The sequence below is a fragment of the Apteryx rowi genome, unplaced genomic scaffold, assembly GCF_003343035.1.
Source record: "Apteryx rowi isolate R43461 unplaced genomic scaffold, aptRow1 scaffold_49, whole genome shotgun sequence".
Taxonomy (NCBI): Eukaryota; Metazoa; Chordata; class Aves; order Apterygiformes; family Apterygidae; genus Apteryx; species Apteryx rowi.
In genome coordinates, this window is record NW_020450749.1 from 3,316,736 (window position 1) to 3,330,134 (window position 13,399).

Below are 13,399 nucleotides of genomic sequence, written 5' to 3' on the forward strand. Positions count from 1 at the left end.
TTTTTTTCCTTTTTTTCCTTTTTTTCCTTTTTTTCCTTTTTTTCCCAGAGCAGTTTCCAGCTGGATTAACACATTTCTGTATTTCTTCCGGGGTGTCTCCTTATGCATCCTCTCAACACAATTAAATCCCACTTCAGTGTCAGCATCAACCTTCACTTGCAGACAAAAAAGATGCCTTCTGCCCCTCTTATTGAGAGGCATTGGTGGGAATGAGGGATGAGAACAAATATCTCTGAGAAGCTTTAACCTCCTATGGTTCCATCTATTAATTGTTTATTTAGTTTTATTCATGACTAAATTCTCCCTTTTCCTCCTCCTCTTTTTTTAAGATAAGTTTTTTTAAAATGGGTTCAGAAAATCTTAATGAGCAGTTGGAAGAGTTTTTGACCAATATTGGCACAAGTGTACAAAAGTAAGTAATTTTTGTTAAATTTTGAACTATTATTAAAGCAACTACTTTTCTCTTTCTGCTTGTGAATATATTATCTTTGTTAATAACACATTACTTACCTTAGTGTTCGCAGGGAAATGGAGTGTGAAGTAGAAACCATGCAGCAAACTATAGAGGACTTGGAAGTAGCTAGTGATCCGCTGTATTTGCCTGATCCTGATCCTACGAAATTTCCTGTTCATAGAAATCTAACACGGAAAGCTGGCTATCTCAATGCGAGAAAGTAAGACTTACCTATTATTTAAAACTTCCAAAATACTTAATTTTGAAAAGGAAACGCAATACTAAGCAATGGTGGTTTTTTTTGGAATCAGTTACGCTGATTTTAGATACTGAGACAATTGAGTAAATCACATTGGAGCTATTCTGTTTCTTTTTTTGGCCTCTTCTACTTAGTAGGTTTAAATTGTGAATTAGTTAGTATTAATTTTTAGGTTACATTGACCTAGTGTCATTCAGGTGCAAAGCAGGGGTGTCCTGATTTTAGTCTAATTTTGCCTGAATTTTCACATCAAAACCAAACTTTAAGATTTGTATGAGTGTTATTTCACTGGATTGGAGTTATAGACTACCGGGATTTCAACTGTGTTTTGTTATATAAATATCCGATAAAGCTTTGGGATTCAAGTTGCTAATAAACTACAATAAGAGTTTGAGGAAATACAAGACAAAAAACATTCTCTGTTAACCTGAGTAGACTTTTTAAAATGTCTGTCATAATTTAATGAGGTAGTCTCTGGTCCACTGGGGGGAGCTGTTATTCTGTGTATATAGAGTCAAGTTGTTGAATTTTATAGTTGTTAAAAGTAAGTTATGACACTCCGATGTTTTTCCTTAATTTATAATAATAAATATATTTAGTTTCCTTAATTTAAGGAAATACTAAGTTTGCTTGATTTATATAGTATATCCTACATGCAAGCAGAATTGTTTAAAAATTGAGATTTAACTTGTTTTCCCATAACAATTAGAATAACAGCTTGATCGAATTTGAGGTATAAATTCCTGAAGTAGAAAACATTGCAGTAATTAATACTGAAGAGAGTATCTTAACAAAAACAGACGCTAAACTTCAAGTGTTAGTGAATTTTGGTTCCAGGTCGTTGTTCTTCTATTTTTGAGCAAAAAAGAAACATGCTCTAAGCACAAATTCGGGAATTTTGTTGAATGGTATGAAGTGCTTGGAAAATGGAGAAATCTTGCATGACTAACTTAGTGCTTAACACAAGTAAAGTTCTCCAAAGTTCAGTCTTTGTTAATGATATAAAGAGTGCAGAGTTACGAGGCCTTATGAATTAATTTGATAATGTGTAAAGCAATACCCTAAAAAACACTAAACAAAACTGATGAATTCATGCCTTTTATTCTTAATTAAGTTTCATATCATATAAAAAAGCAACTATATTTTGACCAGCTATATATTATTTAAACTGTTTACTGTAGGATGAAAAAGCAACAGATGAAAAGACACTAATTTAGCTGTAAAACTAACCTAAAACATTACACAGGGGAAAAAAAAGGCTTTCTTAAGTGCCCAGATGGTTTGCTCGTGTAATTTTTTTCATATATATATTTTTTCTTATTTATACAGCTCAGCTGAACTCCTAATCTACTAAATAAGAATCTCTCTTCACATTTTAGTAAGACAGGGCTGGTATCTTCCAGTTGGGAGAGACAGTTTTACTTCACTCAAGGTGGAAATTTGATGAGCCAGGCAAGAGGTGATGTAGCGGGGGGACTCGTCATGGATATAGACAATTGTTCGGTAATGGCTGTGGACTGCGAAGACAGACGGTACTGTTTTCAGATAACATCTTTTGATGGTAAAAAGTGAGTATTCTTTTATTACTTTCATTTGTAAGTAATAATGTATTCACTATTTAAGAAAACAAAGATAGTCTAACTTTGGTCGGATTATAGCTTGATAGATCTTTGGGGGTGTCTTTTAGAAGCAAAACTGGGATTTCTTTTAACTTTGTGATGTCTGTTTTTATCCTTTTATGAGCTTCTGCTAATGTAGCTGAATGGTACTTCAGAATAAAGTTACCCTAATCAGTTTACAATGGTGTCATACCCATAGCTACCAAGTAGAAATTTAGATTTTTATTTGTGAAAAACCTTACTTAAAATTTGAACACCTCTTCTGGATATCTTCAAAACAATTGTAAGTATTTTGAGAGACTGAGATATTAGTACAGGGAATAATCCTTAGGTTATTATTATTAAACATATGATATTAATTTCATATTCATTTTGTGATTTTAAAAGTAGTTTTGATAATTTTATGAAATCAGTTCCATAAATTCTAATATTCTGGGAATGCTAAATAAGCCAAGTTTGAATTTAATGAAATGCTTTAGATTTCTGTTAGAGAAAATCTATCTTGGAAGCTCCTAGCTTCTTTGCCATTCATACAGTTCCTGTATGATATTTTGAACATTGGCTTTTTTTTATATTGGTAGACCAAACTCTGGGGCTTAGAATATACTTCTGCCTTCATTGCAAAGGATATTGCATGGTGTTACCATTCTGTCTAAACCTCACATGAAAAGTATATCCAATTTTTTAGTGTTTATAATGCAAAACAATGGCTTTGATTTATTTGAATTATAATTAATTTCAAAGTATTTTTCAATGGACTATATCTATGACTAGAAATATAATATAAACAGCTGTATCCTAGGATAAGTGTAAATACTGACATGCGGTCATCAAACTCTGTTTAATTCTACCTTAAGCTCTTATTAAGCAAAGAACCTACATACTCCTAAGTCTAAATTGCTATTTTAATTTTCCATCTAAATAGAAAAAATATATGTTGTACCACAATGTGCATTTTGTAAATAATTATTGTTTAATAACTTAATCTTCAATTTATATATATCAGCGTAAGTTACTATTTCCCTTCAAGAAATGAGTCTTCTGCACATGAGTTTAAAAATATTCTGAACAATAACAGTAGATACAGATAAAATGATTAAAACAACCCCCCACACTTACTATAGAGTCTTCTCTCTTCCATAATTTTCCGTCTGTTTTAAAAACAATGCTGGTGTCACGAAATAGGAATTGTTGTTCTCTGAAGACCACCAGGTGCACTGGATAACAACACATTTACTCAGCTTCTGCTCAAAAACTATCATTCAGTGTTAACTGTAGTATATCTTTGCTTATTTTTGAAAGGTTGAAGCTTGTGATACAGAAATGTGTTTCTGTACCTTAGGGGAATGATTTGGCTTTTCAGAGTCTGAGGTTAATAAGATGAAAGAACTCTTCAATTGTTGTAGCTGTATAAATGTGGTAGAGAATATAGAAAAAAATGTTAAGACTATATTTTGTAGTTGCTTAAGTATTATATGGGCACAATTAGAATTGTGTTCTTTCTTTTTCAATTGAAATAATTTTTTTCATTCAATGTTGACTGCACTCAGCATGTACACAGAATATTCAACCTTTATTAATTTGTCATGCAATGTATTAACATGCAAATGGAGTTTCCTGTCTGAACGTATTTGTGAGGCATTTCAAATAAACATGGCTTTCTTTTTCATTCTCTCTATTTCAGGTCTTCAATCTTACAGGCAGAGAGTAAAAAAGATTATGAAGAGGTAAGCTTACAGCAGCTTCACATAGAGTCAAAAGATTTTCTGTTGCACAGAAGAAATATGCCAGCTGAGAAATACCAACCTGCAGATACTAGGTCAACAAACTTGCGTGTTGTAGCAAATATGGGGGTAAAGCAAATAAAAAACAGCTGGGGGATTAATACAATATTTTCAGCTTAGAGATTTTTCTTGAAGTAAAAATAAAATGCTGCTTTAGACTTTTTATAAATGAAATTAAAAGCTATATTATAGACTTGTCCTGGTTTAACAAAGAAGGTTCTATTTATTAGAATTTATGTTTTATTTGTCTGGTTGGCCCAGGTCCATTACCAGGTCTTTGCTCCCTTGAAGTCATCTAGAATCCTAATTCTGAAGCTTTTGCCCTCCCATGGCCCACCAGAGGAGGGGAATTTGTAGGCAGCTTCAGCAGCTCAGGTTCATGACTTCCTGGCCTGCAGCTGCTCTGCTGTTTTTTGGACAAGCTCTGGCTCAATGAACAGCACTGCTGTTTGCATATAATCCAGTTAATTTTCTGCTGTGGAGAAAAACTGAAAAGCCAGGAGCGGGAGCAAATGGTTTTCAATAGCACAGGGAGTACATTCTCGCTTATAGTTGCAAGAAGTGGGCAAATTCCATAAACGTAAAAGTTTCTTAAAAAAACTACAATAGATTTAACACTTTCTGGCTTTGTTTTTTTTTCTTTTTCAGTGGATATGCACAATAAACAACATATCTAAACAGATATATCTAAGTGAAAATCCTGAGGTAACTTTTATAAAATTTATAGTATAAGTAATATCTTCAGATATATATATGCACAAAAATTAAAATGAGATCAGCTGGATCTAATTGCATTGCAGAGAATTAAGCTGGGTACTTCCGACATGTCTGATTATAAGCTTTTCATGATTTGTGTTGACAGCACTTCATAAATTTATAAATGGATGCAGTACATTGTTTCTTTCATCTAAATACTTATATAGAAAGCATCAAAAATGTGACTTTTATATTTGGTATAACATTTTGAAAGCTTCCAAGTTTTTTATAACACTTCATTACAAATTAATGTGAATATCTGGATGGATACTTTGAATTTCTAATAGAGCCAACTGTCAATCTTATGAATTAAATTAGCACAGTTATTTTGTAGGAAAGACATTATATTTTCACTTTAAGAAAGAGTATTTGCCCATTGAAGAGTTAGAAAATTATTACTTTTTATCTGGAGAGTTTGGGCAAGTGATTTTACATAGTAAATATACATGTTTATATATTTATGTAGTCAACTCATTGATATATACTTATATAATAATTTTACTTGCTAAATTTGGGGAACTGGCCGCCCCAATTTTTTCTTCTCTTATCTAGAATCCATAAACTGTTCTTGTAGATGTTGCTATTGTTTTGTACAGTAGCATATGTCTATATATAATAGGTTGAAAGAGAAATCATACTCTTTGATATAGCTGTGAAGGCCTGAATGGTAACAGGGTATTACAAAGGAAGCTTTCCAGTGATCACGTACCAGAGACGAGAACCGTAGGTAAAGTCGTCAGCGGGCGGCCTGTTGAGTAACCCTGGAATCCAGCATTCAGCTGTGTGACGTAGGGCTCTTGCTCGGTGCCTAGATGATCTGGGAAATCAAGGTGAAATGAAGAGTGTCATGCCAGTTTTCAGTTTAGGAACTCAACGTTGTAGACAATATAAGTACCTGGTTGACTGTTTAAGTTAACTGTCCTGAAGTTGAGAAACAAAATGGTTTTGGTGCAGATCTCAGTTGCCTGAAGGACGTGTTCTGATGCATGGAAAGCTGCAGTCCTGTTTAGCCCTGGCAGAAACAGTTGCAACTCGATTACAGCAGTGCAGCTGTGTGCACTTATAGCGGATCTGAATTCAGGATAAAAGAACAATAATATAATCTGTGTGACCCCCTTTGTATCAACTAGGAGTCAAAAGAAGATGTTTGCATTCTTTTTACAATTGTATTTGACAGTAAGATCGCAAAGGTCGGTTACTTGAATAAAGCTTGTTTTAAAGAGTGGAAACATCTTCTGAAAATAGTTGTTTGAAAATGGGTTGCTCCCAACTCTTCTTATAGTGAGCCTTGGTATCGGCGCCTTCTCCTCCCTTCCCGACTGCTTTGCACTCAGTCTCATTTCCTTACTCACACACGCGCCCAAAATGATGTTTCTTGTTTTGTCTCCTGTACCTTACCTCTCCGAAACCCCTTTTTCTCAGAGGCTTTTTCTTTTGGCTTCAGCCCATGAAGTGAAGCCATCAACCTTAATATTGATGCTTCAAAACTAGTGATATTAATGACAGGTTAAAATGGAATTTTTCAAGATGCCAAGGGTATTGAGTATCTATTTCTGATTGACTTTAAATGCAGTTGGGTGCCTAAATTCAGCAGGCCAAAACTTGGAGGTAGGCATTTCCATTTTAACAATGTTCGTCGTTGCCTGTTTGAAACATGTACTTTATTTCAGTAGAGTATTAAATCGTGCTTATTTTAAAAAATATAAACATGCTTATCAATATCTGCCTTCCTTGTGTTTAAGTCAGTTGTGATCAGAGTCTTAAGAGTGTTAGAATAACATATATTTGGCAAAGTTTAGGTGCCCCATAAATTGCTGACTGCAGCTTTAAAGTTCACAGTCCAGTAGTCTTTTTTTTTTCCCTCTGTCTTTGCACCTACAGCTTAAAATATATTTTAGCAACCTTTGAAAACTTGGTGTCTTTATTCAACCTGTCTTTATTATTTAAGTCTTCATTGAGTTGATACAGCTAGTATCTTTTGTATTGTTTCTGTCAACTGTGTATACGTAAAAGCTAAAATTTTAAAACTTATTTTAAGGGAAATGTTTTCAGTTATTTTTTCCCAACTATGTACTGCAGGAAATTGCTGCACGTGTAAATCAGTCAGCTCTGGAGGCTGTTACTCCATCGCCCTCCTTTCAACAGAGGCATGAGAGCATGCGGCCAACTGTGTAAGTCACTGTACTACAGGTCATTTGAAGAGCAAATCTATAAAGAGAATCCTGGATAAAGTTTCATTTATTTTATTTTTTTCTCCTATGGTCAGGAATAAAGTTTTGATAAGCTAGAGGAGTTCTTGAATTCACTTTTTTTTTGTATTGTTTAGTATCCATTGTTACAAATGACCCAAGTTTCCAGCTGTCTAGGCAATTCTGTTAGATATGTCACATATCTGGTTTGTTTGTTTGTTGTATGTATTCGTAAAGGGATTTTTCTTAATGTGTCCAACTCCTGGAAGCAAACCTCAGATTGTAATATATTTAATATGTGATTGTATGTTGATGTTTTAACAATCTGATTCAATTATTAAAGCAAGGTGTAAACAACTTAGTTGTTTAAACTAGGAACCTAGACTGCATTTGTATTTACATTCTGTTCCTGTTCAATTTTTTTTTAGTTTTTGTCTTGTTTTACATCCCAATCTTGAAATATTATATTTGTCCTCATGTGATTTAATTTATTATCAACACACTTGATATTTAGATATCTTGATATAAGATATCCTTGCTTTGTTTTTGTTTTATTTTATTTTAGACAATCTCGTCCTCCTGCGACTCGTACTAGCAGCACAGGGTCATTGGGATCTGAATCAGCAGCTTTATCGGCACTTTCTTTGGATTCGCTTGTTGCCCCAGACACTCCTATACAATTTGACATAATATCTCCAGTTAGTGAAGATCAGCCTGGTCAAGCAAAAACATCAGGGCAGTCGGGCAGGTAGGAAATGTAGAGAGAAGTAAAAGAATCCTAAAGTTAATGTTGTTAATCTTAAAAGTGTAAAGATAATACACATTTAGGCTGCAACTCCAATGCATACATTGCCTTTGCTCTGACTTTCTTGTCAAAAAATTTGCAGGGGCCAGTCAAGCAAAACATTTTTTTCTATTTTTTTTATTTTTTTAATTTTTTTTGTTAAATACAGTTGTAAAAATGTGGAATATTTACATACAATAGATTCAAGGTGTAGCTTTCTACTTTTGCAGCAGCTTTTCTTGCTTTAACAGCTGATGCTTTTTTTTTTTTTTAATCTTTTGGTTTCACAAAGTATTTTCCTTTCCTATTGCTTGCTCACCCAGCAGCTTGGGTATTTCCTCTTGGAAACTCAAGAGAAATTTGGTAGCCCTGCCTCCAGGTGATGATGGCATACGATGACACTCCTCTTAACCTGAAAGGTGAGTGAAAATGATCTAGGCTTCTAGAGTAATCTCGTATACAGAAAGTTAAAATTGTCTAAGAGATCTACCCAAAATACAAAAAACCTTTTCTCCTACTTGTTTTTTTTATAATCTTCCCATTCAAAAATAATAATAAAAAGCCTGTAAATGTGCATTGCATTTCTGAAACTATATGTACAGAATTCAGATGTTAAGAAAACATATTTGCTGAATAAGCTGAAAAGCTGAAAACTACTTTCAGTGACTTCAGTCACAATAATGTGTATTGTATCCCTCTTCCCCCTAGAAAAATATTAAAAATTTCAGTTGTATCTCATAGATAGGTAACAGTTTAAATTATATATATTCAACTCTTTTTTTTTTTCTTTGCTACAGCAGGATAATCATGGCTAACTAGATCCTTAAGTACATATTGATTAAAATAGGCCTGAACTGTATTCTAGGAAGTGGAAAGCTTAATGCTTCAGCTAAATTCATGTCATCAATTATAATTCCACTCTAGAAAACCATAGTAACAGCAGAAATGATACAGAGTTGCACTCAGTATTTTCAATTAACCATGCACTGTCAATAAAGAACTGCAGTGTTTGGTGCAGATAGGTAACATGCTATTTTAGAACTATTAACTATTTTTTGAAAAGACTTTCCTTAGTTTCTGATACTGAAGACATAATTATTTTTTTTTTGCCTTTTTTTAGATCTTTTGAGGTTTTGTATTGTTTGGTCTAATCCTAAAGGACAAGTCTAAGCAATAAAAGATGCTAACAGTAAGAAACTCCCTTTGCTATATTTACACAGGTCAACATTTAATGGGAAGATTCTCTATTGAATCTGTGTTGTATAAACATAAAGCACTGCAATTTGACTTTACAGTTCAGTCTAGAACAGTGTTATTCCTTTGAATTAGACATCTCTTAATTAGGATTTCACTGATAAAAATGGCAGTCAATAAGATATGCAAATGAACAAGAGATTCACATAGTTTTTCTCTGATTTATGCTCTGAAATTTGCTTTTAGAACAGTTAATGGAGATGTAACCTCTCAATATTTCTCCCTTACGAAACCTAATTTGAAGTTTATCTGTTACCTCAACAAGGGCTTTTTTAGCTGCCAGTTAGCCAAAGAAAAAGATTTTCATCTCTTTAGAAATTTGAACTGTTTTCTCATTCTCCATATTCTTTTCAGCATTGCTTTACTACTTTTGAAAAATGTAGACTTGGAAGCCTAGAGTATTTTCACTTTTCATTGTAATTGATAGAAATTCTGTCTTTGAGAGCCAGAAATAGCCACATTTCTCTTGACCCTCTAGGAGTAAAACCCCATGATGTTTTCAGAAAGCTGCATTTGAAACAAAACCAGTGACTTCTCTGCAATAAGTAATTCAACAGCTTGAGAGAGTGACACGAGGTGTGCTGCTTCCATTGAGTACCCAAAGGACTAGCTTTTGGCTGCACTTCCTGAAGCCGTTCAGTGAGACTTCATCCCCTAAAACTGTGCCTTTTCAAACTTTAACCTGGTTGTGACTCCTCAGGGCTTAATTCGGGTATAAAAAATATCATGTGGGCCAAACTTTCAGTGGCAGCAATAAGACAACACTATTTGGCATTTTTCCTGTAATTTGAGCCTTCAAATGTATCGATTTATGTCTTACCACCAATTTTATGCTTTATCATGTGTTATTCCTCCAATTACAAGTCTTTGAAATCATTATATGTTGTTTTTATTTGACACAGCATGAGACTAGATTATTCATTAGTGGTTCTTGTGATCTGACTCCTGGTTTAATACTTTCATTTTTTTAATAGACGCACAAATCCTTTTGGTGAAACTGGAGGCTCAAAATCTGAAACAGAAGGTAAAAAAGAAATTTTACTTCAATGCAAAATGATATAGTTAAATAATTTTTAAAAGAATTTGCAAATTAATTTTGTATTTTCATCTGTAGCTTCTCTCTGAGCTTAACACTAGTTTTGGAAATTGCATTAAAAATGTTAGACAAGTTGAATTAGACTACTATATAAAAGTCTGTTTTTAAGATAATTCATTGCGTTGCATATTTTGTATTTGTTAAACCAAGTGAAGAGATATGTGGCTTGCTATTTACTAATTGTACATGTAATTCATAAATATGAGCAATCCCTTTTCAAGTAACTTGAAGCTTGAAGTTTTCTTGACTGTAATCTTTAGCCTCAGAAAAGTTATTTTTGAATGGAAGACCCAAAACAGAGTTAGCTCATTTGATACTTTTGTTTGTCTTAGATTCCATTCTTCATCAGTTATTTATTGTAAGATTTCTTGGCTCTATGGAGGTGAAATATGATGAAAGTCCAGATGTTGTTTATGAAACAATGCGTCAGATTCTAGCAGCTCGGGCCATTCATAACATTTTCAGGATGACAGAATCGCATTTGTTAGTCACTTGTGACTGTTTAAAGTAAGTGTGCTTCTTAACTTCAAATGATGCTTATTTACAGAATGATCTTCTTTCACTTTGGTAAAATTTACTTTCTGGTTTGTTTTTTAAAACCAAATTTTTAGGTTAATTGATCCACAGACGCAAGTTACAAGACTACGAGTAAGTAACATTACATTTTAAGATAAATATTCAGCAATTTAATTATTTTACTTTCTAAATAAAATTACTAGATATTAGCAGAAAACACAGACAGTATGAGACTTCCAGACAATTTTCCATTGAAACTGAGACTAATGAAAACACCTTGAAATAGATAGAAAAATACTAGCAAATCTGGTTTAAGGGGAGTGATTTCAGTGGATGAAATAGGCTTTTCAAACAGATTTTTTTTTTCCTGATTTGATACTTAGGAAAACAATGCATATTTTAATAACATATTTGATAGTGAATATTTTTATAATTAATAGAGAAATAGTAACATTAAGGTTGAAGTTGATTGCGTTAAGTCGTCCAAAAGGGTTTGCTTGGTGGTTGTTTTTTTTGTTTTGTTTTTTAGCACAAAACTTTATGGTCTGCCAGTTAATTTATTGGTGGGTTGTTTTTTTGTTTTTTTTTTTGAGACATTCAGTTTGTCAAGGTCTCTGAACTATTTTAATATCTTTAAAAGAAATTCTTTAGCATGTGAAAACTTCTTGAGATTACAAGCAGTGCTTTTTTTTTTCCTTATCTTTGTTGTATTAAATTCAAAACTGCCCCAAAGCTGTGAACTTTTAAGGTGAAGTAAAGCACCTGAATACCTTCACAGTATTCTAAATCTGTGTTTAAGGTTTGGAAAAAAACTTTTATTCCCTCAATTTGTATCAGCTGTAGTAGGGGCCTTCAGAATTTAAAAACTTTATCTCATGTTAAGTCTTAAAAAAACACATTTGAAATTTCTAGCTACAACTTCTTTTAGGTATGAGAATGCAAAATGCTTTTACTGGAACAAGATAATGACAATTCCCCCCCCCGCCTCTTCCTGCTTATATAGTTCAGAAGAGGTGAACTAATTAATTGCAGTAAAAGTTCTGGAGAAGTAGTCCCCTTACCTGGAACCAAATTTTGAAAGCTTAGTCACTGATGGAATTTGCACAAATGATTTCTCTTAAAAAAAAAATTGTTCACACGTAGAAAGATGACTGAATCTTATTGCAAATGTGATCCCGTTCTCTTACATGGTGTATGTTTTTAGATGTTTTCATTTGTTTTGAATAATTTAATCCTACCCTTGTTACCCACCTTTTGTGTTTGTTAAATGCATGTTTGATCGTGTTTTAACTTCTTCCCTGGTGTGATCGTGCATTTATGATGTTGAAGTCATCTACAGCATATTGAAACCTCATACAGAAAAATGTTTGGAACCAGTTTTAATATCTCCATATTTGATCCTTTTTGGCAGTTTCCTTTGCCCAATGTAGTCCTGTATGCTACACACCAGGAGAATAAGCGCCTCTTTGGATTCGTGCTTAGAACTTCAGGAGGGAGAGTTGACAGCCGCCAGACTTCAGTCTGCTATATATTTGAATCAAATAATGAAGGGGAAAAGGTACTGATGATGGTTATATTTGTATCAGTGTTGAACCTGACATGGATTTCAGGATGTTAGATCCAATTCAAGTAGTCCTAGATATCTGTGGGAGAGCATTTTGTTTATGTACTCAAAAAACAAACAGACAAACAAAAAACTGACAGTCCAAATACCTGCAAGGGCTTTAATATGCTATCATGAAAACTCTGATTTTGGAATTTGGCTTAATTTTAGAGACATTTTTATTAGATTCTTACTGATTATTTCAAATGTGATTTTTATTTAGATTTGTGACTCCGTTGGACTGGCAAAACAGATTGCTTTTCATGCAGAACTGGTAAGAATCTTTTGGGGATCCTTGTGACTGGAAGGGAGAGAATGTGTTTAATATGTGTAATAGAATGTATTCTGCAAGATACTTACAGATGCAGTAATACTATCATGCAGTGTTCTAAGGGATCTGTGGTACAGAATTTAAACATTAGATAAAAAGATCTGCCAAGGTCAGCTGCTGAACAATATTCCAGATAGAATACAGCTTGGTATTTTTAGCAAGCATACCAGTCCTTTAAAAGGAGAATAATCAAAACTGTGGGTTTTTGTTTTTGTTTTGAGAAAATTCATATAAATTGGTAGCATATCAAAAGTCTCAGGCTGTTGTTACTTATTTTATTCACGTTTTTGTCCTTAGGATCGAAAAGCATCGGAAAAGCAGAAAGAAATAGATAGAGTAAAAGAGAAACAACAAAAAGAGCTCAATAAACAAAAACAAATCGAAAAGGTACATTTCATTATTATTTCTTAATATTCTTTTTTTCTACTTACCAACTTTCAGATTGTTCTTTGTAGTTTTGTACTCCAAGCTACAGTATCATATTCTTTAGCACAAATGCGTAGAACATTGTGGAATTAAGTTAATTATTACAAATATCTCCTGTACAGATTTTGTATAACTTTGTATACCAGTTTTTAAAAAACCCTTCCAAGGAGATAAGCCACAAAACCTCCTTATCGGAGCACTTAAGAGCGCTGCTTGAGGCAATACCCATCACAGGCCCCAAATACAAATGCTTCTGTCACGTGATGTGCCCCATACGCGACTGCAAGTTATTATCCACCAAGCAGTGGGACGCTTTGTTTGCTGCTGT

General features: G+C 33.4%; 1 protein-coding gene across 9 annotated transcripts in view; it reads left to right on the forward strand.

Moving 5' to 3' along the window:
* Positions 1–13,399, forward strand: part of APPL1 (adaptor protein, phosphotyrosine interacting with PH domain and leucine zipper 1) — a 35,922-nt gene that overhangs the window by 16,555 nt on the left and 5,968 nt on the right. For 8 of the 9 annotated variants that reach the window (XR_003255672.1, XM_026078883.1, XM_026078882.1 and 5 more), the window contains 13 exons: positions 330–412; positions 516–674; positions 2,093–2,281; positions 4,017–4,059; positions 4,765–4,821; positions 6,952–7,043; positions 7,627–7,809; positions 10,074–10,123; positions 10,528–10,702; positions 10,807–10,843; positions 12,123–12,269; positions 12,538–12,588; positions 12,943–13,032. Coding sequence is in view for 8 of the 9 variants with exons in the window: in XM_026078883.1 (XP_025934668.1) it covers positions 330–412; positions 516–674; positions 2,093–2,281; positions 4,017–4,059; positions 4,765–4,821; positions 6,952–7,043; positions 7,627–7,809; positions 10,074–10,123; positions 10,528–10,702; positions 10,807–10,843; positions 12,123–12,269; positions 12,538–12,588; positions 12,943–13,032 (1,356 nt within the window). In the remaining variant the exon portion in view is untranslated. Of the gene's footprint in view, positions 1–329; positions 413–515; positions 675–2,092; positions 2,282–4,016; positions 4,060–4,764; positions 4,822–6,951; positions 7,044–7,626; positions 7,810–10,073; positions 10,124–10,527; positions 10,703–10,806; positions 10,844–12,122; positions 12,270–12,537; positions 12,589–12,942; positions 13,033–13,399 lie in introns of those variants that run through there. The other variant, XM_026078888.1, reaches the window with a different exon arrangement.